Here is a 26,603-nt window from a genome sequence, read left to right on the forward strand (position 1 = left end):
GAAGCTGAAAAGTACTTACAGGCTTATGTGTCTGAGGGTTGCAAGCGCGTACCGTACCGTGTCACACGACGCTCTCTGTGTCATTACTGGTATGGTGCCCATCAGCATTCTTATCAGTGAGGATATGGAGTGCTTCGAAATGCGCGGCACAAGAGGCATACGCAAGACTGTCAGGATGGCCTCTATGGTCAAATGGCAGCGCGCGTGGGACAGTTCCACCAAAGGAAGGTGGACCCATAGGTTGATACCGAGGGTAGATAGTTGGATTAATAGGCGCCATGGGGAAGTTTCATTCCACCTGACACAGGTCCTTACAGGTCATGGTTGCTTCCGACAGTATCTACACCGTTTCGGGCATGCGGATTCTCCCGAATGCCCAGTGTGCAATGGTTTAGAGGAAACGGCGGAACACGTTTTGTTCGTGTGCCCGCGTTTTCGCACAATGCGTGACCGCATGCTTGCCACATGCGGGGAGGACACAAATCCGGACAACTTGGTCCAGAGAATGTGTAGGGATGAGATTAGCTGGAATGCCGTTTCAACGGCTATCACCCATATCGTCTGGGAGCTACAAAGGAGGTGGCGCGTGGACTCGGAGAATGGCTAGTCCAGATGCAGTACAAGAGGTGGTCCAGGGGTTCGAAGTCGGCTTCGTAGGTCATACCGGTGCCCTGCGGTCGAGATCGACCCTTACAGCGATTAAGTGGCCGCGGAGAGGAAGTCCCGGTAGCGGTGCTGTCGTGGCGTCAGTCTACTGGGTTGGATCTGAGCCCGCGGTTGGAAAGGGGTCCCCGGCAAGGGTCGGGGTAGGTGAGACCCTGCTGTCTGCAACCTACGGATGCAGCTGATAAGGCCTGAAGGGTAGTGATACCCTTGCCTTCAGCAGGTCAGATCGGGTTGCATGTGGGCATCAGTTCTTGATGTCCGCTCAGCAGTAGGGCGCGGGCGGGGTTGACCCTGCCCGCCTTCCGAGGACAAAGGGAGTGGCGAGGACCACTCGGGAAACTGGCTAAGCGCCAGCATGCTATCGTGATGGACTCTCCAGTGCGAGTCATCGATGTTCGTTGCTGCTAGGCTACGGCAGCTAACCTTGAGGGTGCGATATGCACTAGCCCCTCTCTGAAGCAATACCTTCTTGGTGGTTCCGGAGAGACGTAGGGTTTGGCGACCATAGGAATGTGTTTTAGTGGGTCGAGGAGAGAGTAGTCCTGGCTTCTACCGGCATTGTAGAAGACGGCCTCATCCCCACACTACCCTAACCTTCCTGTTAGGGTGTCTGATGAGCAGATTTATCCCCCTATGGTTTAGAAGGAAAAAAAAAATACCTTTGCCAGCACATTTCGTCTTGGTCCAACTTGCCAGCACGACGTCATCGGTGAGGCTCATATCCAACGATTCGAAGCACTCCTTGCTGGCCGCCATGTGTGAAGTTGTTCCGAAATCAATCACCCACAAATCCGAGCTACCGCAGACCTTGACCATGAATGCGTACTCCTCAAGACTCCTCGTTCTTTTACATTCGCCTCGGTCCTCCAACTTTGTAACTTCGTTCTTCCGAGTTTCTTCTTCCCGGTCCTGCGTCAGCAAACGACATATCCTTTAGCTTGTGTACGGCCTTGTGGCAGTGATGGCAAATGGTCTGCTTCTTCATACCTGCCTTCAACACCAACTGCGCTCCTCCGGAACTGCTTCACTTGCTAATTTCACCTTCACAAGATCGAACGTCAGCTCGGCATCCGACCGGCTTTCCAGAGCCGTCGTTAGGGGGTTGAAAGAGTTAGACACGCTTCTGAGGACCATCGTTACCTGCGAATTCGCGTCCAGTACCTGGCCCGTCATCAAAAGCCGCTCGAAGAGATCTTGCATCTCCGTGATGTGCTTCTCGATATCCTTGCCATCAGTGTAACGCATATCGCACAATTTTTTGAGGATGGAAATCTTCGACGTTAGTAGTGATGCACTCAAAGTTTCTTCTGAGGCTCTCCCAGACTTCATTCGACGTGGTAGTGTCTTGAATCAGCTTCCTTTGGTTGTCGCCGGCCAGAAGACTAATTGTAGCTCTGGCCTTCTGATTTCCCTTCTTCCATGCTGCTTCTACGGCTTCGTTAGTTTGCGTTTCTCCTGGGCAGATTCCGGTCATGTACTCTCAGAGATCCTCACTAATCAGCTATAGCTCGATCTTGAATTTCCAACTTGAATAGTTGCTTCCTGTAGTATCCGGACGGTGAACGTGCTCCAAATGAGATACCGTAAAACGGGGTATCTTTGATAATGCGGGCAACTTTGATAGTGCGACAGGCATTGTATAGTTTATCTTATAACTATGATTCCTTCAACCAGTTAAGAAAAAGGCAAACGTAGATCAATTCTATACATATGAAAGTTCTATACATATGAAAGATCTTAGACGTATTTTCATTAAAACCTAGCTTAAATACAACTTTTTGGAGAGAAAATAAAAATTGCTAATTTTTTTGTCATTTGTCAACCCTTTCAAACAATCTGCTATACGACTTCGTTTCAACTATTTTTGCAATAAATGGACTCTTATTCTCGTTAGAATCATCATAGAAGATTCCAAATCTGGCCTTGAATCACTTAACAAAGTTTGTTTTTACGAAATGGAAGCAGTTTTGTAAATTGAGACATAAATCTCCATACATTGATAAACGCCTATAAGTATGCAATGCCCTTGTAATATCATGTGGATAAATCAGTGTTTGTTCAATTTTTTTTTAATAAAACAACCCAAAAAATAAGAGAACTCACCATGTATAGCATGTAATCATATGTTGATGTACCGTTAAACATATATTTTTACAAAGATAATGATTTTTTATGACTAAATTCACTGTGTTTTTCACTCAGTACTCCACAAACACATTTTTATATGTAGAGTTTAGTAAAAATCAATGTTTTGATATCTGATATATTCCACAAGGCTTCTCTCATCATGTTCATACTCCTAAGATTTCAATCTGTGATTATTTTTTGAGATTTGATGTGTTTTTCAGGGCATTATCAAAGCTACCCCAAAATGAAAATCTGATTCTCGCTCATATGGAAAACTAAAGGTCACCTAAAATATTTCAAATGATCGAATCTTTCAATTGCAATTGATAACTAATACGTCAGTACTTGTTTTAAAAATATAAAACTTGGTGAATTATTGTTACATGTGAAAAATATTAAGAAAATTCGCAGAAAAACTATCAAAGTTACCCCATTTTACGGTACAACATATGTATAATGTCGAATTCGTTTATTCCCGACGGTGCACTGCACCGGTGTAGCAATTGACACCGGAAAAACGAACGGTTTCGGTGCAATTTGTTGACATCTTATGATGGTATTAGTAAGAGCGCGTGAGCGCGTCAAAGAAAACAATAAAGGATATAAAAAAAACGTTTTCATGATTTCCGGGATGAACAAAATTATTTTTATTTTTTACTTTCTATATACAATTGAACAATTTTAAAAGTTTTCAGTAATCCTCTTGTACATGATAAACTTGTAATGTTAAATGTTACTTGAAAATTGTTATCCAATGTTTTACACTCCTACATTATTTATCTTCTTCAATTTCTTGTAATATCATAATTTTTCAATTAAAAGCTACTTTTTAGAATTTAACAATTTCCGTTGCCCAATAAAAAAAATATGCTAACATTCAATTGTAAACAAACTACGTGCACAAATTTAAAGGCAGTTCAATAGAAATAAATAAATAAATATTAAAAACGCATTAACCATCCTTTAGTGACATTTGTTTGACTTTCAATGTAATTCAAAATTCAATATTTGTTGTAAGGAAAAAAAATAGAATTTACGGTTTTTGAAACTGTTTGTACCTACGAAATGTTACTTCAGTAATATTTCAGTCCAATTTGAATTAATAGATTTTTATTCTATTCTAGGAGGTGAACCAACCATTTGGTTGAAAGCCTCTTGAATAAAGACAAATAATAAATATTCTATTCTGGACTTATCAACACTTTAATACGTATTTTTTTTCATACATCATAGATCACCATGCGACAGAAATTTCTAATGATTAAAATCATTAAAAGTAATCCACATATTTGCGATAATAAAAAAAAAAGTGGTGGGAAAAATATACGTTGAAATTTGATGTTTGATCTTTGATTATTTTGATTATCTTTGAAATTTCATGTTACCGATAAATTTTTAAGATTCCTCAGAAGTTGACAGACGTGTTAATCATCGATCAAGTTTAAATAATTTTTAAACGCACAAATTTGCTGTTTGGAAATTAAAACATCTCAAAATAAACGAATATCCAAGAAAACTGTTTACCTAATGCCGAAGAGAAAATCATCATTCCTACCAAAACAAAACCACGATACAAGTTCAGCGATATGCATGTATTGGTAAAACTAGCTTTGTACCTACTACACCGCGCTCAAACTGGGTGTAGCATTTTCTTGCACCGGTGCCAATCGGGTGTCAAAACAGAACAGTAACTGCGAATAAACGAACGGTTTCGGTGCAAGTTTGTTACACCCGGTGGCAAAGCGGTGCAGGCGGTGCAAATAAACGAATTCGACATAAGTATAGGTTTTGAATAAGCCGATCAGAATAAATAAAATATATGGATGAGTTATTCCGTGACTATCGGCCTAACCAGACGTGTTCTTTATATCGCCCGTATCCTCTGTGATGATTTCCCCTCTTCGATCTCCCATGGTTTGGGAGATGTTACACTTCCGTTCAGGCGGGTAACGCCCAATCTTTCCAGCGACGTCATCCTTCAACCATATTCGAATCTATCTGAACATCTGAGCAGAAACATCTGACGTCCACTATGTACTTGAACCCAGCAAAGATGACGGTGCGTAACAATCGTTTTAACACCTCGAGATCAATCTTGATCCACTTAAGTGGTAAATTTACCAGCCTAAAGCTGTAGGTTAACAGGGGCAGAGCAAACGTGTTGATCGCCTTTACCTTATTTCCGACTGACAGAAAGCTTCTCAGAACACATTTGACACGAAGCAAGAACGTATGTCCTGCAACTTCTTGATTGTTGATCGCTGTGTGGCGAACACTTTTAAATTGCATGTATTTGTGCGTTTCGTTGACGCGTAAATAGCTGACATCCACTACAGTAGACGTTCGGTCGGTGCAAACGGTTTAACTGCAATGCTTTTTAACTGCAAGTCCGGTAAGTGCAACAAATTTGCAGTTATCGCACCGCTATCCGTCAAAACGGTGCGCCAAGTTAGCCCAAATGAACAATCGAATGAAATTTTCGTTCATTTAACGTCAATTGATGGGTTGTTGACACCTATCTGACGTTGCAGTTATCGAATTTTGTTTGCTAACTGAAACGTAAACATGTTGCAGTTATCGAACGTCTACTGTACCTTACTTTAGCGAAGACCAGCAATAGGCCTTTTCATGTGACAGATCCGTGCATGCATTTGTTTACAAAGCTTGAACAACAGCTGCTAACAAGAACGTGTCATCTTCATAGAAGAACTGTCAAACGCCCGAACAATCAGCTGATTTAAGACGTCAAATGAAAAGGCCCATTGTCAATTGCAAACTTCATCCGGATGTTGTTTCTGGATACCGTCATAAGGTGTGATAGTTGATGCAGCCTCTGTACTGTTTTCGCAAACTACTTCAGGTCGTCTATAAAGAAGGACTGGAAATTTCTCCCACTTTTCAATTGATAGCCACAGTTGTATTGGTTGAGTGCTCTGTTAAGGTAATTCATGGCAAGGCAGAACCATAGTGGACTAGGTAAAGGTATCGCTTTGGAATAGGTATCTTCCTTTTAATGCTGAGAGATGTGAACCGAAATACAGCTTTTCCGTCGATAAGGGCCCACATTCTCATCACGCGCTGCATAAGCCTGATGACGTTCCCGTATATCATGTAAAACTGCAGTATCATGAGAAAGTACGAGTGCGGTACTGAGACGTACGCTTCCTTGTAGTCAATCTATGGTCTATGCCATCAGTAGGTCGGCTCAAGAGGCACGTTCTCCTCCATTTGGGAAATATGTGCCATCTATGCCATGCTCAAGATCCTCTGTTTATCGGTGGCTTGACCCACAATTACTGCGATGATCTGGTCTTCGCAGCCTTGCGTATTTTTGTGACACCCCTTATGTTCTTCGGTCATCACTTTATTTGACATTGCAGTGTTAGTGTACCTACAAAAGCACTTTGTACAGACTCGAAAGGCATGCTAGTGGTCTGTACTTTGCAATATCAGCTGTGTTGGTCCATTGGCAGCAGATAAATAATACCCTTGGTAACACTTGTACCATGTTGAAGCATTCCGCTTGCCACCCGTAGATAGTCGTGAGTTTTTTTTTATACCAACATTGAGGCACGAAATTGGGTGCTGATGCAGTCTAATTCCTGGTATACCAGGTAGTTCGATATATGTACCAGGAATTGTCACCAACTTCATTACACTATCATTCTTCTTGTGCCAACAACATCTCATCGTCGCTGTGCTGGACAGGGCTCTCCCAAAGATTGACCAAAACTGTGTAACGTCGTCAATCTTCGAAAGACTTTCCGTCTTTCGTTTGTTTTGAACATCTGGTTTTGCTCCTTCCGCTTCGAACATTTTCCATAATGTTGCATTCGTTTGGCAAGAGCACTCAACCGCTGTTCATTGGTGTCGATGAAGTCAGTAATGTTGACTTCTGTGAGCTTGTTCAAATGAAACTGGTTCGCAGAGCAAGAGCATCTCTCGTTGAACATTTCTAGCATTCCTAATCTGACGAACTTTATCGTGCAGACATAGTAGCAACGAATTACGTACTCATCCGATTGGCCCAAGCCCTACAGATCCTTGATGTCCTTATGCACGTTATGTTTCCTGTCAAGGAACTCGTCGAGATCCTCTTCGCAGCACGTTATCATTACCATCTAAAAATATACTCACCGATGCAGCTTTCCACTGTAGAGATCACTCAAGAACTGCTTCAGCTTGCCCGGGGCGTACATATCCTTGAAGCTCGGGAACAGATACATGTGCCGGAAGGAGTCAATCGCAATCAGCGGCAGATCCGACTGGCTCTTGCCCAGATGATGCAACGGATGTGCGAAACGCTTGCCATCGGCCGTCAGGAAATTGATGTTTTCTGAAATCAGAACAGAATTAGATAACTTTCTATAGGTTGAGTCGATTGTGATTTCATCCAACTAACGTTTCTCCGAAATCAGCTGCGTTTCGATTACAGCCTTGTAGTCCTTGATCGACTGGAAATCGTCCGGCGCGTGGAACAGAATCAGGAACGGCAGACCTTCCTCCGTCAGTTCCTCGGCGTTCTCGAAGGTGATTTCGCGCACCAGTGGCACGCACTTCTCCTGAACCCAAATGTTCAGCTCGTCAAAGTTGTTCATGTTGCCGGTGAAGGTTTCATCGTTGGCGTCCGAAACGGCCACATCCGGTCGGAACACGATGATTGGATGCCCTGTCGACAACAAGGGACGAAAATTAAGATTCATCGTTAACTAAATACGATCAGGATCGTCATACCTGGCGGATGCATAGCCGAAACGGTGTCACCGAAGCCGGCCTCGAAAACGCAGTCCTCCTTGAGATTCGTGGCCACCCGTCGGAACATGTTGTACTCGGGCATATCCCGTCGGTCAAAGTATCCGACCACGACCCGCTTCTTGGTGTCCAGTTTCTCCAGGTCCTTCAAGTGATGGAACTCCTTGATGGGATCCTCCAGCTGTTTCTTCACGAACTCGGTGAAGGCTTCGACGGTTCGCGCTCCGCGGTATTCCCGCTTCGTCGGCTGCCCGTTGCGGATGATTTTGAGCGTGGGGTACTTGGAGATGTGAAACCGAGACGCCACCGACGATTCCCGGTCGCAATCGACCTTGCCCATCACGACCCGACCTCCGTCGGGAAAGACTTCTTTCACCTAGGAGGAGAGACGAAGCGCATAAAGATTAGTAACTGATAACGGTTATAAGGTCAATCATTCTTACCTTATCTGCCGCTTCGTCGAAAATTGGCTGCAGAATATTGCTGAATCTACACCACTCGGCGTAGAAATTGATAAATACTAATTCATTAGAAGCTGTAATACAAATAGGGAAGTGAGCGATAAAGTTGAACCTATCTAGAAGGATGATAACAGTGTAACCTACCTAAAGTCATATCAAGATTCTCGCTGTTGAGCTGCACCGCTCCACTGTCGGTGGGGTTGTAGAATACATAAACAACCTGCAAAGATAAGACACAACAACAAACCCGTTTCAGAGCTATTCTTCTCGATTCATAACCTGTTGCGGCACCTAACTATTAGCGTGGTTCAAAAAATCGTTTTTGCTCCACACCGCTTATTCGATTCCTAACCAGATTGCATGCCTTCTCCCAAAATTTGAGCTCATTTGGTTGAAAACTGAGACTGCACAAGCCCTTCAAAGTTTGTATGGGAATTACTATGGGAAAACGATGTTTTTCATTCAATCCACCGTAGCATTTCCCCAAGTGCTCTAGTGGATTAGTTAACCCTTGGTAATCCTAGGCTACTCTATCAGCTACAATTTTGCCGAAGACCGCATTCAAATCGGACGCCTCATTAATTAGTTACCGATTTTTATCCAGATTCGAAATCTTGCATTTTGCAGTGAAACATAGTAGCCATGATTTTAGTGTGCTATCTATGGCGCCATATGCAGCAATGTTGCCTGCTGGGAAGCTGGAGGATCACTGTTAAAGTTTGTCTAGTTGGATACAAATCGATAACTAATTAATGAGGCGTCCGATTTGAATGCGGTCTTCGGCAAAGTTGTAGCTGATAGAGTAGCCTAGACTTACCAATAATTGACTAACCCACTAGGGCACTTGGGGAAATGCTAGGGTTGATTAAATGAAAAACATCCTTTTCCCATAGTAATTCCCATACAAACTTTAAAGGGCTTGTGCAGTCTCAGTTTTCAACCAAATGAGCTCAAATTTTGGGAGAAGGCATGTAATCTGGTTAGGAATCGAATAAGCGGTGTGGAGCAAAAACGATTTTTTGAACCACGCTACTAACTATGTTCATACCATTTTGTATGTAAAATTTGTGAAAAATAGGAACTGAAACAAGGCGACTAGAACTTAATGCTTACAAGTTATACAAACAATCACCTAAACATATCCCCAATCCAAGTATCGCATCACCGAAGGTGACTCCCGGATCTCACATCTTACTCTACTAACAAATACCCCATCTGTGCTATTTGTGGGGACGCAGAGTGCTCTCGAACTCTAGTAGTAGCAACCTTCCCCTACTAAACTGACTGTAAGGACTTTGCCGGCGCCGGTATTGATCCAAAACGTATGAGCTGCTTAAATTGCACCTTGAGAATAACTGGAGTGTCTCATTCCTTACTCAGTTGGATCTCAGAACAATTTATATCACTTCAGATCAATCATGGAAGAGTAACCATTGACATACGTACAGTCAGTCTAAGACTATCCCCACCAGTGCGTAATAAGTGGATGAGTAGTGGAGTATGCAAACCGGTTCCATTCGTTGGTCAAATACTACCTTATCTCCCAACCGTTGCGTGATTGATAGTAGTACTTTACATCGTAAACAGGGCACAAAGTACTATAAATAAATGTCAACATCGGTCAAATTATCTTTTTCGGTAGTACAGAATATCTTGATAGTAGAAAATGGATTCCTCAAGACTTGCTCTTCTTCTCAACTGGGACAAAGCCTGTATCTCAGTTATTCACTGATAGCGTCCACTCTAAATAACCATTCTGCCTATATATACGAAGATACTATATGCTCGAGGAGGAGTTTCTGGAAAAATATCTTCAATAATTTCAGAAGAAATTCCGCAAAGAATATCAGGGAAAATCTCTGAAGGTATTCATGAAAAAAAAACATCTAGAGGAATCCGCGAATGAACACTAAGAGAAACCCCCTACGGATTTTCCAGAGGGGCCCCTGAAGATTTTTAATAAGAAATTCATGGAAAAGAAATCCCTGAATTTCTGGAGAAATTCATGACAAACATTCCTGGAGAAATCCCTGAAGATGTTCCTGAAGGAATCCATCAAGGAATTACAAGAGAAATCGCTCAAGTAACTTCATGAGAAATCTCTATACGAATTCCGGTAGGAATCCTTGAAGGTATTCCTGAAGGGATCCCGCAACGAATTTCTCGAGGAATCCCTGGAGAAATCCCTGAAGAAGTTCCTGGAGAAAACCTTAAAGGAGTTCCTGGAAAAAAATCTGGAAGGAATTTCTGGAGAAATACCTTGATCGGTTTCTAGAGAAATCCCTGAGGGAGTTTCTGGAGAAATTTCAAAAAAGGTTCCTGAAAAAAGATCCCGATGGAATTCCAAGAGAAGTAAAACTTTGAGGGAATTCCTGAGAAAATCTCTCCTGAAGTTTCAGGATAAATTTAATTAATAATTCCAGGAGGGATCCCCGAAAAAATTCTAGTCATGAAGGAGTTCCTGGAAAATCCAATTTCCATAACAATTAAATGGAAAAACTCTCCAGCAACTTCAGGAGAAACCTCTCAAAGAATACCAGAAAACAATCTCAGATGGATTCCAAAAAGAAATTCCTGTAGGAATTCCCGAGAATAAATCCTGAAGAAATCCCTGGAATACTACCCGGTGAAGCCTTGGAGGAATCCCTGGAAAAACCTTGTAGAAATTCCGGGAGTCCATCTAGAAATTTTAGACAAAAATCTTTAAGGAACCGCAGGCAAAATCCCTCAAACAAGTCCAGCAGGAATTTCTGAAAGAATTCATTAAAAATTCATTCAAGAAATTCCTGGAGGAATCTTAGAAACAGTTCCTGAACAAACTCCTGCCAAAATTCACGAAAATAAATCCTGCAGAAATTGACGAAGAAATTCATGAAAAAATCCATGAAGAGTTTCCCTGAGAAATCATTGAAAGCATTTGAGAAGGAACCCCTGAAGGAATTCCTGAAAAAATCACTCCCAACAATTCCAGGAGAAATTCCTTAAAGAATTCCAGGAAAAACCTTTGAATAAATTCCGGAAGAAACGCCGTAAAACATCTGAAAGAATTCGTGCAAATATCACCAAAAGAGTTCCTGGAGGAATCCCTAAAGCAGTTTATGAAGAAATCCATCAAGGGATTCTAAGGAAAAATCCCACAATGCATTCTAGAAGAAATCCCTGAAGGCGTTCCGGAGAAATTCCAGGAGAAATTTCTGATAGAATTCCTAGGGAAGTTCCATGAGAAATTCTTTAAAGAATTCCAGAAGAAACTGCTCAAGGAACTCCAAGAGAACCTCCTCAAAGAATTCCATGAAGAAATCCTGGAGGAATCCGTAATGAAATTCTTGGAGGAATCGCTGATGTAATTTTTGAAGAAAATCCCGAAGGAACTCCTAGAAAGTCTCTGAAGAAATTCCTGGAGGAATGTCTGAAAAAAATCTCGGAGGAATTCCAGCAGAAATTCCTTTAGGAAACCTTGAAAACAAAATCCTGGAGACAACCAATCTTCCTGGATAATAAACTTAGGGATTTCCAGGAGATATTCAAGAAAAACAAATATGAAGCAATCTTTAAAGGGTCTTCTACAAGAATCCTTAAGTGAAAAATTGAAAGTAAAACTCTAGGAAAAAAAATCAAGCAGTTCCTGGAGGAACTCCTGAAGGAGTTCTAGGAAGAGTCCCTTAAGCAGTTCTTGTAGATATCCATGAAGTAGTTCCTAGAGAAATCCTTAGCGAATTGAAGAGCAAATCTGCTGAGTTTCTGAGGAAATTCTTGAAGGAAAAATCCCTCAAAGAATTCCAGGAAAAATGCTTCCCAGGAATTCCCAGAGAAATTCAAAAAGAAATTCCTAGAGGAATCCAAAAAGTGTTCCTGAAAGAATCCCAGAAAAAGAATATGAAGAAATCCCTCAAAGAATTCCAGGAAAAATCCCACAAATTGTTTAAAAAGAAATCTCTTAAGGGTTTCTGGAGAAATTCTTGGAGGAATTCCTGAAGAAATCCATGAAGAAGTTCCACAAGAATTCACTGTATGAGTTCCTGGAGAAATCCCTGAAAAAAATCCTGAAGGACTTCATGGAAAATCCTTGTTGAAGTTCCTAGAAAAAATCTCCATCAATGCCAGGAGAAGTCCCTTAAAAATTTCCAACAGAATCCCTGAAAAAATGCGGGAGGAATTTATGAGGAAACTCCTCACCCTACACAGAATTCTAGTAGAAATTCCTGCAGGAATCCCTGAAGAGTTCCTGAAGAAATCCCTGGAGAAATTTCTGCAGGAATTTCTGAAGGAGTTGCCACGGGTATAAATATTTGTTACATTAATAAGACAGAATAATGTGTTGTTTAATGTGTTAAAAGTTTAATATTCGTGCGTTGTTTGTTTTGAATGTTGCATTTTAACTTGTAAATGTTCCCCTAGTACTAATGCGCATTTATAGGGTTCTGGCAGAATAGAGGCCCATGAAATGCAATCCTATTTCGATTGCCAATATTCAGGTCATTTCGAGCCGCGATTGAGCACTAGAGATGTAAACCTTTTCCTGGCACAGACTTCAAGCTATAGAACTCTAGTTATGAAACCCGAATCGGGATGCTCGATTAGGATTAGTTTCCTAGACAAAAATTAAGCTATGAACACAACAAATGCTGTGAACTAAAAGGCAAACTGGCAACTAAAATATAATTCCAAGATGACTGATGGACCCAAACCAATAAATAAAACCTCGTCATCCTGTTATCGAAAGATGTTATTCATCTGAATAACAGGACACATTTATGTTACGTGTTGTGTTGCGTCAACTTGTGATGTCTCTTATTTGTGCATTTGTAAGGTTCTATGTGTCGTGATGTGTTAATCCTATGTAATGATTAAGTTTCTTTTATTTTTGTAACAGAGTCCCTGAGAAGTTCCTTTAGAAATCCATACAGACGTTTCGGGGGAAATCTATGAAGAAGTTCCTGGAGGAATTTGAAAAGAAATTCTTGACGGGGTTCCTGAAGTAACCTCTCAGGCAGTTTCAAGAGAATCAATGACGCAATTTCTGGAGCAATTCAAGAAGAAATTATAAAAGGAATCCTCGAAGAATTCCTGGAAAAATCATTGAAGGAGTTTCAGAAGGGATCCATGAAAGAGTTCATGAAGAAATTCTTAAAAGAATTCCGGGAAAATCCCACACAACAGAATTCTAGAAGAAATTCGTGGAAGAATTCCTGCAGAAATCCCTGAGGAGTTCCTGAAGAAACCCTTCAAGGAATTCCAGAAGAAACCCATCAAGGTATGCAAGGAGAAATTCTAAAAGACAATCCAAGGAGAAAACCGGAAGGTGTTTATGGAGGAATCCTTCAAAGAATTCTAGGATAAATCCCTCAAGGAATCCCTGGAATCATTCCAGGAGAAACATGTTGAGGAATTTCTAGAAAGAAATCCTGGAGTAATCTCTGATAAAATTCCAAGAGGAATCATTAAAGAAATTCCTGGAAGTAACCCTGAAGGAACTCCTGCAGGAGTCTCTGAAGAAATTTGGCATAATGTACACTTGACATAATAAAGAAGGGTGTATTTCGATTATGCCAAGTGACTTTATGCCAAACGGCCTTATACCGAATGGCTTTATGCCAAATGTCCCGCTCCCGCCTTGAAATAACGTCAGAGGAGAAACCTCTAACAGAACAGCTATAAATTCCTAGAGTAGTCACTGACGAACTTTCTGAATCAATCCCTGATGGAATTCCTGGAGGAAACATTGAAGCACATTCTGGAGCAATTTCTGAATGAACTCCAGTAGAAACCCCTGGTGGAGCTTTTAAAGACCCCCGAAAGAAAATCCTGGAGCAATTGGAGAAAAAGTCATCGAGGAATCACTGAAGGAACTACAAGAGAAATACTGGAATTAACTCCAGTAAAATCTCCTGGCGGAGCTCCTGAAGAAATCCCAAAACAAATTCCTGTAGAAATGAATTCCTGGAAGACTGGCAGATTTTCTTCTGAAGAAGTACCACTGCGGACGAGCGTTGTTTTGAGCCATTCATTTCATTTATTTAGTATTACATCAAATTCAAGATAAAACTGAATCAACAATATTTCTAAATAATACACGGATCGTGGCTGCCGCTCTCCATCCTCGGTCGCGCCCGATGCTCCACTTGGTCCGCCCATCGTGCTCTCTGCGCTCCACGCCTTCTTGTGCTAACCGGATCAGTTGCAAACACCAGCTTTGCAGGGTTGTTGTCCGGCATTCTTGCAACATGCCCTGCCCACCGTATCCTTCCGGCTTTGGCCACCTTCTGGATGCTGGGTTCGCCGTAAAGTGCAGCGAGCTCGTGGTTCATTCTTCTCCGCCACACACCGTTCTTCGCGTTTGTACATGGTGCATATTGTTTTGAGCCAATCAGTCCCCAAATTTGATGACGCTAGACTGCCCTCTCTCTCTCTCTCTCTCTCTTCTTGGCGTAGCGTCCTCATTGGGACAAAGCCTGCTTCTCAGCTTAGTGTTCTATGAGCACTTCCACAGTTATTAACTGAGAGCTTCCTCTGCCAATGACCATTTTGCATGCGTATATCGTGTGGCAGGCACGAAGATACTCTATGCCCAAGGAAGTCAAGGAAATTTCCTTTACGAAAAGATCCTGGACCGACCGGGAATCGAACCCGTCACCCTCAGCATGGTCATGCTGAATACCCGTGCGCTTACCGCCTCGGCTATATGGGCCCTCTCAATGAAAGCACAACATGAGTGGTGGGTTTTTTCCAGCAAAGGAAATGACTTTTTATAAGTTTAATGGGAAAACAAATATTTCCGTAAAGCCGACCTGCCAAAAAAAATAAACAAAAATATTTACATTTATTTCTAACATAATCTGTCAGAAGATGAATTTTTGTTTCAAACATGGATTGTATTTGCTTCAAATGTGACGTTCGATTTACTCCAAACAGTTTTATTGACAATTTATTTGAATTTACCTCAAATATTTTTGATTTTAACATAGTTTTTTCTGTGTGAAGTTAAAAGTTTGAAACACCTGTTTGAATTAATTTCTTCAGTTGAATCAATGTTTTATGAGTTAAGTATGTTAACTCATACATTTTACTCATTGCGAATGGTTTCATTTCACTTAAAATTGGATGACCTTTCGTTCAGTGAAAGTGATGCTGACCATCTTCGCAGCATGGGAACCGTGTAGACGAAGCGAAATTGCCTATTCATACAAGACAACAAACATACTCATCTGGAAGAATCATATCTTCTTGCGAAACCAAACAAAAGACCATTCTGGCAGTAAAGTCGGCGTCGCCGGTTGGCTGCGTTATAAACTCCCCCACACATGTGATGTTATGCGAGTGGAGTAAGGCGCGATTTTATTGCGGGTTGGGGACCTGTTTCCTCGCATCCAATTCGCATGCATTGTGTCACACTTCTCGAAGACATGGTAATTAAGCCGAGGCAGAACAAAACTCAATTTTGCCAAGCTTGAAAAGTGGCGATAAGCAAAGCACACTACGCACAGTCCAAGAAGGCGACTTAACGGTAATTCTCGGAACTAGAACGCGCGCCACTTGCTCAACGCCTACTGCCCGCTTGAAATGGCATTTATCAACGGCCGACAAACTGCATTTGAGGCCTGCCTTGTCGCACCATGTCGGAAGAAGACACGATCTCCTAGATCTAAATGGCACTTCAGTCTGGAGCGTAGTATCGCATCAATCTAACAAAGTCAAACAATTTGGACGACTTGGGAGATAACAGCGCACGTATGTACGGCGAGATAATGCTTCCGGTGAAGCAGGTTTTTATCTTTCGCTACGCGCGCATCCAACGCAAAGTCGTCATCATCACATAGCGATCAGACACATCAGGTATGCGATGCGACTCGGTCCAACTGGGCCGATGCGACATGAAAAATGTCAAACGCTGATTCGTCCAGCCAGACCCCGATGTTGTTGTGTTGTACGCTCGAGATTGGCTGAACGGGCTAAATGGCCTACTACTAAGCATGCATGACTAGCTCTACTAATACTAATATGGGTGCTACACTACACTAGGGTGGATCTAATCACAGGCAAACCATAACGACTCGTTTAGTTGGGAATTATGGATGAAATTTTCTAGATTTTCTTTCCGTACGATCTTTAGACGTAATCAAGGTGATCTAAATATGCTGAAATTAAATCAAAAACATTTCCTAAAGAATTGGGTTTTTAAATTTTGAAAAATGTATTGATTTTTTGATTTCACACAAAAGAGCACCTTTTTCCGAGTCACTATGATTTTTTCCAGATTTTTAGAACTTTGTTTTGGTACCCAAAATCAATTTCAAAGAGACTTTTCGAAATCACCTTTTGACAGCTGGGCAACTGTTTGACAGCTCCGCCCAGTACAAACTGCAACGAGGGGTGATTCGACAAATCGCTCCCATACAAACTTCAAATTGATTTTTAAATAGGTTCCTGGACTCCAAAATTCATGAAAATTTAGATTTCGGCTCAGTTTGACATGCAGATTCCTCCTCTTCCTCTTCTTGGCATAACGTCTTCACTGGGACAAAGCCCTTCTTCTCAGCTTAGTGTTCTATGAGCACTTCCACAGTTATTAACTGAGAGCTTCCTCTGCCAATGACCATTTTGCATGTGTATATCGTGTGGCAGGCACGAAGATACTTTATGCCCAAGGAAGTCAAGGAAATTTCCTTTACGAAAAGATCCTGGACCGACCGGGAATCGAACCCGTTACCCTCAGCATGGTCATGCTGAATACCCGTGCGTTTACCGCCTCGGCTATATGGGCCCCTACATGCAGATTCAGAATATCGTATTATCTCAAGACCGTTAAAGAAGCCAATTTAGGAAACTCATAGGATTCGTAGGACACATAAAAGAAATCCTAATATAAGGATACTGTGGAAATAAAAAATATTAAGATCACTTTGAGTAAAAGCAGTCAACGCTGAATAAAAGGAAAGCTAGTCAAATATAAATCGTAAGCTAATACACGACTGCAAAACAAGCATCATACAGCTACCAAACTCGGTTTTCAGAAATTCATTGCTTGTCACTGGGGCTGCCTTTACTCCACCGTATTCCAACTCCGGGAGATTTCCCGGAAGATGTGAAAACTTGAACACATCGAATAGGAGTCCCCACTAACAAAACAGCTGCTACTATACAGTACAATTCGTTATACTGACAAATCCCCAAACCAGCAGCGCTTTAAAGGCTGTTATGCGATTTCATTACGGCTAGAAGCTGTAATAAAGAAACTGTTGGTTTACCAACACGGCTTGTCGGATATAAACATTATTGTCAAAACAAACTTTAAGCGGGATATATAGCTACTACACAAATTCTTTCCATGTATGTGCTGTGAAATTATTTGGGTTGCTTTTATTGCACTTTAATTCAATGCCGGAAGATGTGCAAATCGAGTAAGAGTCCCAGCCACTACAACAGCTGCTTTTATACAGTACGTTTTGTAATGTTGCCAAAACACAAAACAGCAGCGCTTCGTAGCCGTTTAAAGAACACTCTTTCAGCTAGAAGCTGTGAAGAAGAATCTGTTGGCGCAACCACACAGCTTGTTCAATATAAACATTATTGCGGTTGACGTTTCACAAGCTTTTACAGCAAGATGAAGTTGGGTAAGGTTTCTTGTGGCACAATTATGAAGCCTTGTCTGGAGTAAAACAAAACGGGCTATTTTCTATGATATTTATATATAGCAGTGTGGCAGCGAGGACATCATCGGGACCAGTGGATACGGAGATCGGGAGTTCGATTCCAAGTAGCGGCAAGTACTTTAATTATTCAATTTTAAAAGTGATAATTTCAGTTCCACATGTATTGCGTCACGGTATCCATAACCTAATTATATTTAATCGTTTAATTTGGGGATGCCGTAAAACTATTATTTAACAATTGCAAAAGGCTGAAAAGCGTTATTCAGTTAGTGGTTACATAGGAGCCGAGAAAAGAGCTATGACTAGGTGGCATAGAAGCTGATCGCACAGCATGTACAAGCTGATTAAGTTCGCCAGATTCATTGGTATAGGGCTTGCATAGAAGCTTCCGTCCATATGTACAACACAGTAACTCAGAATCAAGCCGTATTAAGAACGCTTTGTTGACGTTTACATTCACAATAAATGTTAGTTGGGTATTGCCTAAAGGAACCCAGTGAGAATTTCTTAATAGGAATCGTCCAGATAGAACACCTGGGGAGGGAATACCGAACAAATGCCTGAGGGCATTTTCGGGGAAAAGACCCTTTTCCACAGTTCTTGAATAGAGTAACGGTTTGAATAAAATATCTCTGACAACAGTTTTACAACAACGTTTGTATTTCACAGTTGTTTGAGTGAGAATGAGAACAAATGTTATTTTCCCTAATAAGTTTGTTGCTAAGAAGTCGCAGCATAGAGGCTTGCAGCAAAAACCTAACCTCATCGAATTCTCATACGATTTGCAAACATTGCCCTAACATTTTTTTTGAGGGCAAGGACGGCTATATGGACCGACACCAAAAGAAAGAAACAGTCATAGATTATGGTGACGTCATTGTGCAAGCTCCCATTCTACGATCGTTAAAGATGATCTTTTAACTAGAATAGTCATCTTAGTTATATAGCTTATAGCTCGAATGCTCGAACGACCGCTGCCCAAGCCACGACGTCAAGATCATCATAGGGGATCTAAACGCTCAGGTAGTCCAGGAGGAGGAATTTAGACCGACAATTTTAAAGCTCAGCGCCCACCAGCTGACGAACGAAAATGGCCTACGCCTCATCGATTTCGCCGCCACCAAGAACATGGCCATTCGTAGCACCTTTTTCCAGCACAGCCTCCCGTATCGTTACACCTGGAGATCACCACAACAAACGGAATCGCAAATCGATCACGTTCTGATTGATGGACGGCACTTCTCCGACATTATCGACGTCAGGACCTATCGTGGCGCCAACATCGACTCCGACCACTATCTGGTGATGGTGAAACTGCGCCCAAAACTCTCCGTCTTCAACAATGTACGGTACCGGCGACCGCCACGGCACAACCTAGGGCGACTGAGACAACCGGATGTCGCCTCAGCATACGCGCAGAATCTCGAGGCCGCGTTGCCAGACGAGGGCGAGCGCGATGAGGCCCCTCTAGAGGACTGCTGGAGTACAGTGAAAGCAGCCATCAACGACGCAGCCGAGAGCACCATCGGGTACGTGGAACGGAATCGACGGAACGAATGATTCGACGAAGAGTGCAGAACGGTTTTGGAGGAGAAGAACGCAGCGAGGGCGGTAATGCTGCAGCAAGGGACTCGACAGAACGTGGAACGTTACAAACAGAAGCGGAAACAGCAGACCCGCCTCTTTCGAGAGAAAAAGCGCCGCCTGGAAGAACCGGAGTGTGAAGAAATGGAGCTGCTGTGCCGTTCCCAAGAAACACGGAAGTTCTATCGGAAGCTCAACGCATCCCGCAACGGCTTCGTGCCAAAATGTGCAGGGATAAGGACGAAGGCCTCTTGACGGTCGGACGTGAGATGATCGAAAGGTGGAAGCAGCACTTCGATCACCACCTGAATGGCGTGGATACCGTAGGCACGGGAGACCACGGCAACGGAGGAAACGACGACGCCAATGCAGCGGAGGACGGAAATGAACCAACTCCCACGCTGAGGGAAGTTAAGGATGCCATTCACCAGCTCAAAACCAACAAAGCAGCTGGTAAGGATGGTATCGCAGCTGAACTCATCATTATGGGCCCACAAAAGTAGGCCACCTGCCTGCACCGACTGATAGTCAGGATCTGGGAAACCGAACAGCTACCGGAGGAATGGAAGGAAGGGGTAATCTGCCCCATTCACAAGAAAGGCGACCATTTGGAATGTGAGAACTTTAGGGCGATCACTATTTTGAATGCTGCCTACAAAGTGCTATCCCAGATCATCTTCCGTCGTCTGTCACCTAAAACGAATGTGTCCGTGGGAAGTTATCAAGCCGGCTTCATCGACGGCCGGTCGACAACGGATCAGATCTTTACCGTACTGCAAATCCTCCAGAAATGCCGTGAATACCAGGTCCCAACGCATCACCTGTTCATCGACTTCAAAGCGGCATACGACAGTATCGACCGCGCAGAGCTATGGAGAATCATGGACGAAAACGGCTTTCCTGAGTAGAGGTGTGCGCCGCCGCGCCGCGCCGCGCCGATGGGAAATCGGCGTGAATCGGCGTGGGGCTCCCCAAGCCAACAAGAATCAGAAATACTATATTTTTTAAACGGGGATAGGTAAAGGGGGGTTATACCCATGCACGGGTGGAAAAAGTTTATAGTTATGTTGTTTGTAGCCGATCCAGGAAGCATCGGCGTGTCGGCGTGGCAAACGGCGGCGGCGGCGGCGTGAAAACCGCACGCCGATCGGCGTATCCCTTCTCAGAAAGGCTACCATCATCAAAACCAAAAAATTTTGTGCAGCAGCACATATCTAGATGTCCATTTGTTGCAATCCAATCATTAGAAAGTTGTTTACTTTGTTCATAATTGTTTGAGAAGCTTCACGCCGATGCACGCCGATTTTACGCCGAATATTCGGCGCACACGTCTATTCCTGAGAAGCTGACTAGACTGATGGACGGTGTGCAAAACTGCGTAAGGGTTTCGGGTGAACTATCCAGTTCATTCGAATCTCGCCGCCAACTGCGACAAGGTGATGGACTCTCATGCCTACTCTTCAACATCGCTCTGGAAGGTGTGATGTGACGAGCCGGGCTCAACAGCCGAGGAACGATTTTCACAAAATCCGGTCAATTTGCGTGCTTTGCGGACGAAATGGACATTATTGCCAGAACATTCGGAACGGTGGCAGAGCTGTACACCCGCCTGAAACGCGAAGCAGCAAAGGTCGGTGAATGCCTCAAAAACAAAATACATGCTGGTAGGCGGAACCGAACACGATCGGATCCGCCTGGGTAGTAATGTTACGATAGACGGGGATACTTTCGAAATGGTGGAGGAATTCGTCTACCTCGGATCCTTGGATGGAGAGCGGCAGCCACAAACCGAGTATTGTGGCGTACTATTGTTCATTATGTCTTGTCTTAATGATGTTGAACAAATAAATGTATGTACACCCTGTAATTGGCGTTGATCACTGCTTCACCCCAATATCGCTTTGGTAGTCCTGATCTGGTGGATAAGTCCGTTATCAGCAAACATCCGCTACATATTATTGCTACAGAATTATTTTCTTCCATCCGAACGTACTATCTTTGGCTTGCACCCATGCTGGTTCCTCATAATACTGACGCTCTCTCTATATTTTGCGAAGCTTCTTCCTTGTGTTTGAATAAGTACACGATGCAGTAGCTGCTAGAATCACCCAACTACACCAAGTAATAACGATATCCGCTCGGTGTCTCCTTTAGTCCGCCGAGACTCGTGTGTACCAAATCTCCGATTGCTTGAGATTTTGTATCCGAGTGTTTTATGAACTTCAATCGCCTTATTTTTCCTTCGTAGCAAACTCCACGGATATTAAAAAAGTAGCCTACAGGATCTCCGGAAATGACCTTCTTCATAGCAATAGTGACACACTCTCTCCTTTGCTTCATAGAACTTCGGTTTGCCACCAGTCGCAGTTCTGAACATCATCCTATCAGATTCCTCTTCATGCGTTCTCCAAGGCTAGTTATCCAGTAGCTTCTCCCAGTAACGTACTCAAGTGTTAGCTCTTCCTCAGGACTACAGCGTGGTCACAAGAACATCGTAGGACTTCGTAGACATCGACATCGTAGACTTCGGCAGACTTGCCAGAATCATTGCGGCAATCCAGTGGTCCTCAAACTTCTCACATATAGTGTTCAGTTTATCAACGTTGTCATATTCCCGTTCCGGTCGGGAACTTTCCTCGACTTTCTTGGATATATTGTATCATTGTACTTGCCTCACAATAGACCAATTCATCCAAATGTCAGACAAAGAAAGCCCTTCAATTAATAAATGTGGAAGTGCTCAAAGAACACAAGCTTGAAGAGAGGCAGGCTGTTGACGACGGGGCACTTACCGTTGCGAAGGGAGACGTTATTCGATTCCGCGTGTGCCGATCAACAGGCAAGAGAAACGCACTGAATAAACTGTCGACGACCGAAACTACTTACTGATACTCGGAGGATTGAGTGGTAGATAATTAAAATCGATTGGTCCAAATCGAATATGGGAGCAATCAACTGGCCTTCCTAGATCCGGTCAAATTCTTTCGCATTCGAAGACGTGACTTAGTCGGATGAGGAAAAGTTGATCGCAATGCATTTATATTTTTTCTAGACTCATGCCAAAGTTACTCGCATTCGGAACCGTGGCGTACCAGAGTGAGAAAATAAATGCTTGCCCACACTTGAATCGGTGTCAAACTGGCCTTTTCAGACTCTTGCCAAAGTTACTCGCATTCGGAACCGTAGCGTGCCAGAGTGGAAAAAGTTTGATCGATTCAGTATGATTTAGGACTTCCTCGATTCTAAGTACCAAGTAACTCTTTTCAAAGACTTAAGTTTTCCAATCAAGCTCCAGCCAACTCCTTTCGCATTCGAAGGCTTGGGTAATAGGAGGGATTAGAAAAGATTAAGCTTCTCAAAGTGCTTGGTAAGAAGGATTTCGAGTAGCAAGTGAATGAGCGTTCTGTAGCTTGTGACGTACAAGGCAAAACTGCTACCGTCTTTATTGTTCGATCGCCTTTTATACTCTCGTCCAGACATTATTCGCACCCTCTTTTTACATGTCTTTTCCTGATTCCTACGTAAAGCATATTAATTATATGTGTATCGTCCAGAAACTATGCTCACCCTCTTTACATCATTAATTAACTCATGATTCATCAAAATTCTAACTTGTATACATACAATCCTGCAATGAATCTTTCCAACAAGTTTTGCTAACAAGTTTTGCTAACAAATAATTAATCCCTGATCAAAACCTTTTCTGGTACTTGACCATTACAATACATTGGGGTTGTGTTCTTGACTTTACATTAGTTGTGAGCTTAGATAATTGATTACAATTTTATATCCTATCGGTGCATGTCTGGAACTAACAATTACAAATGGCGTAGCTTGTATTCTAGTTTAATGAATTTCACAACATTGCGTAATTATATATCATGCTTATGTGTAAGTGGTTAGTTCTATCCGATTGCGCAACATGAAATCCGATGGTGAAATTCCATACCGCGCTTGCGCATTTACGCTGTGAAACCGTGAACATACTTGAATATGATATCGTTTCTAATATGAATTAGAATGATTCATCCCCATGTATGCTATGAGTATGCGTTCCGGGCTAATCGATTACTACGCACGCGCGATTTGTTCCGTTCTTGATCAGTCATCCTCTATGCTGCGCTATCGTAGCATACACGGAATCGCCAAACTACCCAAAATTGAGTTCTTTTGACGCAATCCCATAGTTCCGCCCAATAAGCCAAATTTGAGTAAATCGATTAAACTCACACTAGGTAAATTGCCTTTACCTCCAGCAAAAAAATATACTTAATAGTAGGTAAATTCAATCCAAGACCCCCCCTCATTCAACCCAAATTTGAGTATACCTACATTTACTCAAAATTGGCTTATTGGGCTCAAGGACCCCCATTGGGTAGATGCATCTCTGTTTGTTTTTGACAACATCGGTGGGGGAAAGAGGGAAAACAACCTAATTTTGGGTAACTAGTTTATTCGATATACTCAGCTTTGAGTAAAATCGACCCAAAAATTAGGTAGTTTGATTTCTCCGTGTATCGTAGACAACATTGTGTGAAAGGTGGCTCGTTTCCAATGCAAACTGATTGATTTTGCATATTGCAATTTACACTGGTTTTCATGAATATGTGGCCAACACGATTCACAAAACATTACCTTTACAATTATTATACAAGCTTTTGTGTTAGATTATTACAAGCGATTTGCTTAATGCTAGATGTAGGAAATGATTGGAATTAGTGTGCTCTAGTTGTTAGAAATTAATGTACTTCACGCGTCGCGTTCGTAACACAGGCCAAGTGAGAACGTAGATCCACAAACAAGAAGAAGAAATTTATCCCAAACTTAAACTATTGTAGAAATTATATTCAGGATTTTTTTTAAGAGTTTCAACTGATTTTCCTTCAGTAATCCACCAGTGATTGGCAAAGCAATTTAACCAAAACTTTCAACAGGAATTTGTCAGAAACTTTTCGAAGAATTTTCTCCGACTGTGCTTTTCAATGTTTCAGGCACTTAGAAAGGAATCTCTTGAAAATTTAGGAGAGACATTTAGGTAAAAATCTGGAAGAGACAATAAAGCAGTAAATGCAAAACATGGTACACAGTTTTTAAAAGTTTATCTTCTATATAAATAAAAATGGAATGGTGTTTGTATGTCACGAATAGGCTCGGGAACAGGACAACAGATCGACATGATTCTTTCACTGTTGCATCCCGCCAGGGCTCCGACGTGTTCGTACGAAAAAAATAATTAGTAAAAATTACCGGGAAGGCGAGAAAAACGGAAAAATCTGAAATTCCATTTTGAGGGGCATTTCTTCATGGAACCGGATGTCAAAAAACAAAGTCGGCAGGCAGGACGACGTTTGCCGGGACTGCTAGTATTTAAATAATTGGGCAATTAACTGCAGTGTTTCCGATAACAACCTTATCATATTTTCTTCCAGTATACAAGAATTCATATGTTCCAAGTTCCTATGATAAAACAGAAGTTTCTTGCAATACTTTTTCTTGTCTCGTTTGATTTACATGAAATTTTGTGGGGTGCTCCTGAAAATGGGGGCCTGGGGCATGGCCCACATATGTTTCGTTAGTCGCAACTAAAAAGTGTTACAACCAGTGCTGAAAATTTCATTTCGTCATATCTAAATTGAATCACCTACAGCTCATTTTAGAAGCTAAACCTGAGAATATGGTATATGAAAAACTTGTGCAGCTAGACCAGTTCTGCAAGAAAGTCACGGAAAAACAGCTATTTTTCGAATATTTAAGGTAAATGTCACGGACTATCTGTGAAAAATGCCAAATGATATTCACCGTAAATATCATTGGCATTTTTCGAAGGTAGTCCCTGACATTTACCTTAAATATTCGAAAAATAGCTGTTTTTCCGTGACTTTCTTGCAGAACTGGTCTAGCCGCACAAGTTTTTCATATACCATATTCTCAGGTTCAGCTTCTAAAATGAGCTGTAGGTGATTCAATTTAGATATGACGAAATGAAATTTTCAGCACTGGTTACAACTCACCTTTTTGGCGGAACTGAAACTTGAGATGAGATAAAATATTATCTGAAAAATAAATGATTTCTAACAGACAATAAGCAGTATTTAAAAATTAAAAATAATTTACAAAAATAATAAACTACGGGAACGGGACCACCCTAAGCCAGTGTGACAAAACATCGATAGAATCTTCCTCCATCCGTCGTCAACCACCCCAGGTGTGGTCGTGTACAGAAGTAGCGGGCAACGGGATACCTGCGACTTGGGAAAAGTTTCCCTTTTTACCGCGATAAGCACATCCCTTCCCCGCACCCACACTACTCACCATAAAATAGCTGAATATCGCTGTCCTTGCGCTGCTGAGAGGACTCATCTTGGCCGGTCCAACACGGGAAAACCCCGAAAACCAGACACTAAATCTAGACACTACTAATTATAAACTACACACCACCGAAAAGTACACGCACGCCTCTCGGACACCCCCCGAGTTGCCACCGGAGCCACCAAAATGATCTTCGCCTTCTTTCTTCAGCTCTTCCCGGGAATCCACAAAAACGGAACTGCACCGGAACCTTATCGCACTCGCGCGTAACCGTATTCCGGAATGGGTTTTCCGATGGAATTTTCGCGACCACCACCAAATTGCACTCCGCTGCTGCTGCTACACAGTCAGTCCAGTCAGTTTAGGAACAATCTTCTTCGCAAGCTGCCGACGACGACACACGCAGACATTGAACCGCCAGGCAGCACACGGAGAAATCAAACTACCTAATTTTTGGGTCGATTTTACTCAAAGCTGAGTATATCGAATAAACTAGTTACCCAAAATTAGGTTGTTTTCCCTCTTTCCCCCACCGATGTTGTCAAAAACAAACAGAGATGCATCTACCCAATGGGGGTCCTTGAGCCCAATAAGCCAATTTTGAGTAAATGTAGGTATACTCAAATTTGGGTTGAATGAGGGGGGGTCTTGGATTGAATTTACCTACTATTAAGTATATTTTTTTGCTGGAGGTAAAGGCAATTTACCTAGTGTGAGTTTAATCGATTTACTCAAATTTGGCTTATTGGGATTGCGTCGGCTATGGGATTGCGTCAAAAGAACTCAATTTTGGGTAGTTTGGCGATTCCGTGCAGGAAAAAAACAGCACCACAAGCAAAAGACCGTCAGAAACGAACTGCGTGTTTGACGTTTCTCGTTTGACGGATGACCTGATCGTGGAATGCGCAGGGGCGGTTCGTTCAGTGGCTTGCGTAACGCTTGTGATGTTCACAAAGGGCCGCCGTAGTTGCTCCGCCGCGAAACTCTCCGAAACAAGTGTCATTTGACGGCTCGTGTTGGTATTAGTGTGGTAGGCGAAGCCGGCCGTGATTTT

At 42.4% G+C, this 26,603-nt stretch overlaps 1 protein-coding gene across 1 annotated transcript in view; it reads right to left on the reverse strand.

The window, feature by feature from the left end:
• LOC109402233 (endoplasmic reticulum resident protein 44) overlaps positions 1 to 25,970 on the reverse strand; it is a 44,592-nt gene extending 18,622 nt beyond the window's left edge. Inside the window, exons 1-6 of the mRNA XM_019674872.3 lie at positions 25,553 to 25,970; positions 8,151 to 8,226; positions 7,989 to 8,080; positions 7,528 to 7,921; positions 7,196 to 7,462; positions 6,931 to 7,129 (exon numbers count right to left, since the gene is read on the reverse strand). Coding sequence (XP_019530417.2) covers positions 6,931 to 7,129; positions 7,196 to 7,462; positions 7,528 to 7,921; positions 7,989 to 8,080; positions 8,151 to 8,226; positions 25,553 to 25,600 — 1,076 coding nt within the window. The 5' untranslated portion in view covers positions 25,601 to 25,970. The remainder of the gene's footprint in view (positions 1 to 6,930; positions 7,130 to 7,195; positions 7,463 to 7,527; positions 7,922 to 7,988; positions 8,081 to 8,150; positions 8,227 to 25,552) is intronic.
• Between the last annotated feature and the right edge of the window lie 633 nt (positions 25,971 to 26,603).

The sequence above is a fragment of the Aedes albopictus genome, chromosome 1 (genome assembly GCF_035046485.1).
Source record: "Aedes albopictus strain Foshan chromosome 1, AalbF5, whole genome shotgun sequence".
NCBI classification, from domain to species: Eukaryota; Metazoa; Arthropoda; class Insecta; order Diptera; family Culicidae; genus Aedes; species Aedes albopictus.